The 4,742-nt window shown below is 41.1% G+C and overlaps 1 protein-coding gene across 2 annotated transcripts in view; it reads right to left on the reverse strand.

Annotated features, from left to right (window-relative positions):
• ERCC6L2 (ERCC excision repair 6 like 2) overlaps positions 1 to 4,087 on the reverse strand; it is a 46,891-nt gene extending 42,804 nt beyond the window's left edge. For both annotated transcript variants that reach the window (XM_026038244.1, XM_026038245.1), the window contains exons 1-2: positions 4,047 to 4,087; positions 963 to 1,387 (exon numbers count right to left, since the gene is read on the reverse strand). In XM_026038244.1, coding sequence (XP_025894029.1) covers positions 963 to 1,387; positions 4,047 to 4,065 — 444 coding nt within the window. In that variant the 5' untranslated portion in view covers positions 4,066 to 4,087. The remainder of the gene's footprint in view (positions 1 to 962; positions 1,388 to 4,046) is intronic.
• Between the last annotated feature and the right edge of the window lie 655 nt (positions 4,088 to 4,742).

The raw sequence follows: 4,742 nt of genomic DNA on the forward strand, positions 1-4,742 counted from the left end.
GAGGGAGGGAGAGAGAGAGAGAGAGAGAGAGGGAGGGAGAGAGGGAGGGAGGGACACCCAAAGCTTTCTTCTGCCAAGGGTGGGGGCTAAAGGACATCCAGGACTACAGAGCAGACAAAAAAAAAAAAAAGCACCTGAGTGGAGATAAGGGAGCAGAAATGGGGGTGAGAAGCAGGTATGCAGATGAAAGGGAAGGGGAAGGCAATTTTATACATAATGCTTCATATAAACTGAAGCTAGGAGGTTCCCACAAGTTTGCACATGATGATTTAGTATTTTAGTCTAGAAGAAGAAAAGTCAAGAAAACAAAGTTCTTATGGAAGAACTTTGCATCATAAATGATAACTAAAGCAAAGTCTGTAAAAGGGGTCAACTTTACTGAGAAACCTTTGACTTCCAGGTAAAGAGGGAGCAGCAGTAATCTAAAGATCTTTATGGGAAACTTTAATTTAGTGAAACCATGTTTAAAAAAATAAATAAATAAAATAAAAAGCTTTTTTTCTACTTGTCTCTATCTCAACTTTAGCTTAGGGAGAACGAGCCAGACAGACCAACCAAATTAAGCAAAAATCCATTCAGAAACAAAAGAAATACTGAAGTGCAAAAGACTTCTAGAAAAATCCTTCTCTCAGAACTTATGCTATAGCTTAAAGACTAGAAAGGTTTGGTCAACTGACAAGCACACAACAAATTTTCTGTAAGACTGTAAAGGAGTCAATGGCTAAATAATGACTTTTAATTAACATTTAATTTATACATACTAACATTTCCTAAACAGGTGAAATGGACCCTCTCTTCATATGCACTGAACTATTTTCCTCATACTGCAAAGTTTAAGAATGCAAACATTGCACTTTATATGTAAATAATTTTTTGAAGACATATTTTTCTTTTGCAAGCTTGGTATATTGATTAAATAACCATCAGACAAGAATTCCACAAGGGAATTCCCCAAATCATACCTGTATTGTTTTTCCAAGGCCCATATCATCTCCAAGAATACATCCTCTTTTATTAGCATAGTGTCCATATAGAAACTGGGCTCCTTCCCTTTGATAATCACGCAGATATCTGTTAATTGTATATGGAATACAATCCCCATTGTCAGATAATTTAAAATCAGTTGCAGGAGATGGAAGATTTTTGTTAGGAAAATTAGGCTTTTCAAGATCATCATCACGATATATTAAATTCTTCCATGGGTCTTTACTGGACTTGACTCTATGAAGTTTAGTTACTAATATTTTCCTTTCTTCAGATTCCAAGAATGATACAAGAGCAAATGATTTCCCATTCTTGTCGTTTTCAATAGACTTTACTGTTCCTTCATGAAGTTCCCCATTTTCAAGAGAAGGGGCAAGGCATTTATCTCCAATATGCCATTTATCTGTAAGGAAAAAAAGAAATAAAAAGCACAGTGAACATCTGTGCAAATGCAGGAAGTATCTCATTCTGCCACACTACTCATCTATCTTGTTTTTACATTTCATATACAAAGATAACTTTCTACATAATAAATGTTGCTAACAGCAACTGGAAATAGGACGAGAAGAACAAGGACACAACAAAGTTTGGAGAACAATGGCACACCAAAGCTCAGAGGACACATATCCAATGAAAAAGGACGCATCCCACAAAATACCCATATGAGAAAATATAAGGCTTTTGCTCTTTTTAGTATAGGGAGAAAGATCTACCAAATATTAGTTGCATAGGAGGTTTTCCAACTTGAACCAAGGCACGGTTCTTTTTGACTATGAGGAAAACTTTTTCAGCCTTCCTGTTCAGAGCTTTCCCAAACCACAGAAACTAATATATATGATTTACCTCAGAGCTTTAGTTATTTTATTATTTAGTTTTTGGAGTATCATTCTGCTACTTTTGTGAAAAAAGTAGCAGCGGTGAGAGGCACCTGGGACAGGTTTTTACAGCAAGAATCAAGAGAGAATATTCTGCATCGGAACAAGTATTTGAAGTTCATGGCTATGATCAGTGGCAACAGAACTGTCTGTGCACTTCTCCACGTACTGATTCAGTGCTGAGACAACAAAAGTAATAGAAATAAAAACTCAGTTATTTTTCAGAGTCGTAAGGAACAGAAATGAGGAAGTCCTGAAGGCAGGAAACTATACCTTTCCCTACTGTTATGTGTCAATGCAAAAAAAATGATTGACAAAGAGTATGTTCTTCTGAGCTATCCTCCTCATCTCCTGGAACTGTACACTCAGAGAATTTTTCTCTTCATTAATTAAATCAGTGACTTTATTTTATCGTATGATAAAACTTGAATTCCAGGTAAGAGTGGATATCACACAAGCATACAGAAAAAAATCTCGTCTAAAATTTTCCAGGCTTAAACTCTTTTTTATTCCTACAGATCTCCTGAGCCAGGTATGGTTGTTTAGCGAGTAAGCCCCAGGAAATGTGTTTTTGAATTACCTGTTCCATTCTCCTTCAACACATGCAGATTTCTCCCATACAATTATCTTTTGACCAAGACTTCCACAAATCTGCTCCACATCGCATGGAATAATTTTGCCTGCTATCAACTTGTCTTCTACAACCTAACTGAGGGCTAACGAGATCATAACCCTCCCCTTTCCATATATGGGTTCCCTATCATGCGTTACTTTGTGGATCTTTTTCAGAACACCTCCACACCATCCAGTTCAGCCTGAGAAGTCCCATCAGACAGCTTGGCCCCACTGGAAAAAAATGTTCCATACCTTCAGCCATTCCTGTTGATCTTCACTGAGCTTGCATTTCTAACGCATCTTTTTGAAATGAAGGACACACAAGTACAGACAACAAACTACATGCAATCAATCTATGAAATTTTAAAGGATTTCTACAGTCTCATATGCATACGCAGCTACATTAAAAAAAATGCACGTGAGCTTCTAATAACATCTAAATCTAAATGCAATTGCTAAATATTAGGAAGCAAGGTTGATAAAAAGGAAATTAGCATACTGTTAAATTTGCAAAACAAAACTTGAAATGAGAATTTCCATAACTACTTTCTTTTACAGTCATATCTAAAGTGACTTGTGGCAAAACACATGACTCTTAAAGAAAAAGCCTCAAAGCCTCAATTTAGAACTATGATATACGATTACAGTGACTACCTTTTTTAACTAAAGATTTACTTGAGCTTTATAATTCTGCATATAGCTTGTTAGAAATTGAGTTTCAGGTGCAGAGCACAGTGAATAGCAACAGTCATAGTTTCAGCAATACCAAAAATCCAAACTTAGTTAGAAATAAGACACAGAATGTGGAAAAAAGATAGACTGGTAAAGCAGTGGTAGTAAGGCCACCATTGCAACAATATTCTGAAAACAATGGTGTACAAGCTGAAGTACACCATTTAAACAGGTCAATTCACAAACTTTTCATGAACCACAATAATTATTTCAATAGAGGTCTAATTTTGTTAATGAATAAGTTTATCCTTATATGACTTCCTTGAGTGGACATACCAATGTGATATAGTACACTTGTCATCAGTGATAAAACCTGGTACCTGTTTAAGATGCCTGTCTATTGCCACTATGCTAACAAACTTGCAAAACGTGCTGATACACACATAGACATATTTATATATATGTAAGTATATATGATTACACACTGTTCTAAATTGCACTGACAGATCCCTATTGTCAGGAACTGGATCATTCTGACAACTGCTCCATAAAATACATGACTATGAATACCTCTGAATTGAAATTTGACCACTTAAAGGTGTGAAGTGCATTTTCCTCTCCAAAAAATAAACACCCTTTAGAAAACAAAATGCAGGCATGCTCTGGCATTTTTGTTTTAAAACAAAATTTTCCCTTCTTGTATAATCACGCTTAAGCACAAAATGTTGAAGGATAAAAACGCCAACAAGTTTAAAAACGTGATTTTTAGAAGAAGAGGCACTGAAGTGGGACGTTTTGAACCAGCTTCCACACACGTTTCCAGCCCCGCATCCCCACAGAGGTGCCACCGGGCGGTGCCACCTGCCGCGGGGCCCGAGCGCCACCGCCTAAGCCGCTTACCTGGGGCGTCGTCGCACATCTCGGCCTAAGGCCGCTGGCGGCGCGGGGGCGGCCGCGGAGGCCTCGCTGGGCGCCCCGGGGCCCCTGGGGAACCGCCGGTAACGGCCGCGGTGCCGGCGGGGGGGTGCGGGGGGGGGGGGGCCCCCAGGGGCGGGGGTGACAGCCGGGACCCCCTCCGCCCCGCCCCCACCGCGCCGGGCTCGGCTCTCGCGCGGGGGGGGGGGGGGGGGAGGTATCGCGAGAAGAGCGCCCTGCGCGCTTTGCTTCTGTTAAAGGAGCCGCGCGCGGGTCTCGCGATGTTGGGGCGGGGCGGGTTCGGGGTCCGTTGCGACTGTTACGGCCGTTAGCCGTGGAGCTTGCGCAGTGCCCCGGTGTTCGCTAACGGCTTGGAAGTGGCGCATTGGCCGCAGGGTGGGCCTGACGCTCTGTTCGCTCCTCAGGAGAGTGAGTCCGATTGGGGATTGGGGATAAGGAACACCTGGGCTCCAACGCCACTGCCTGTGGCTACAAGCACAAAGTGAAATGTGTTTCTGTACAGCAGCGTCCACAGGTGGGATCTGCTGTTAGTAATGCCACTGCACAAAGCTACAGTAACCAGAAGACACACACGTGAACGTGGCCCAGTGGAGCGTGTTTGTTCAAGCTGGAGTTTAATCAAGCAGCTTTCAACTTGTTAGAATTTCCCTGTATCTTCAG

This window comes from Nothoprocta perdicaria, unplaced genomic scaffold (assembly GCF_003342845.1).
Source record: "Nothoprocta perdicaria isolate Ctin4 unplaced genomic scaffold, notPer1 scaffold_205, whole genome shotgun sequence".
Classification (NCBI taxonomy): domain Eukaryota; kingdom Metazoa; phylum Chordata; class Aves; order Tinamiformes; family Tinamidae; genus Nothoprocta; species Nothoprocta perdicaria.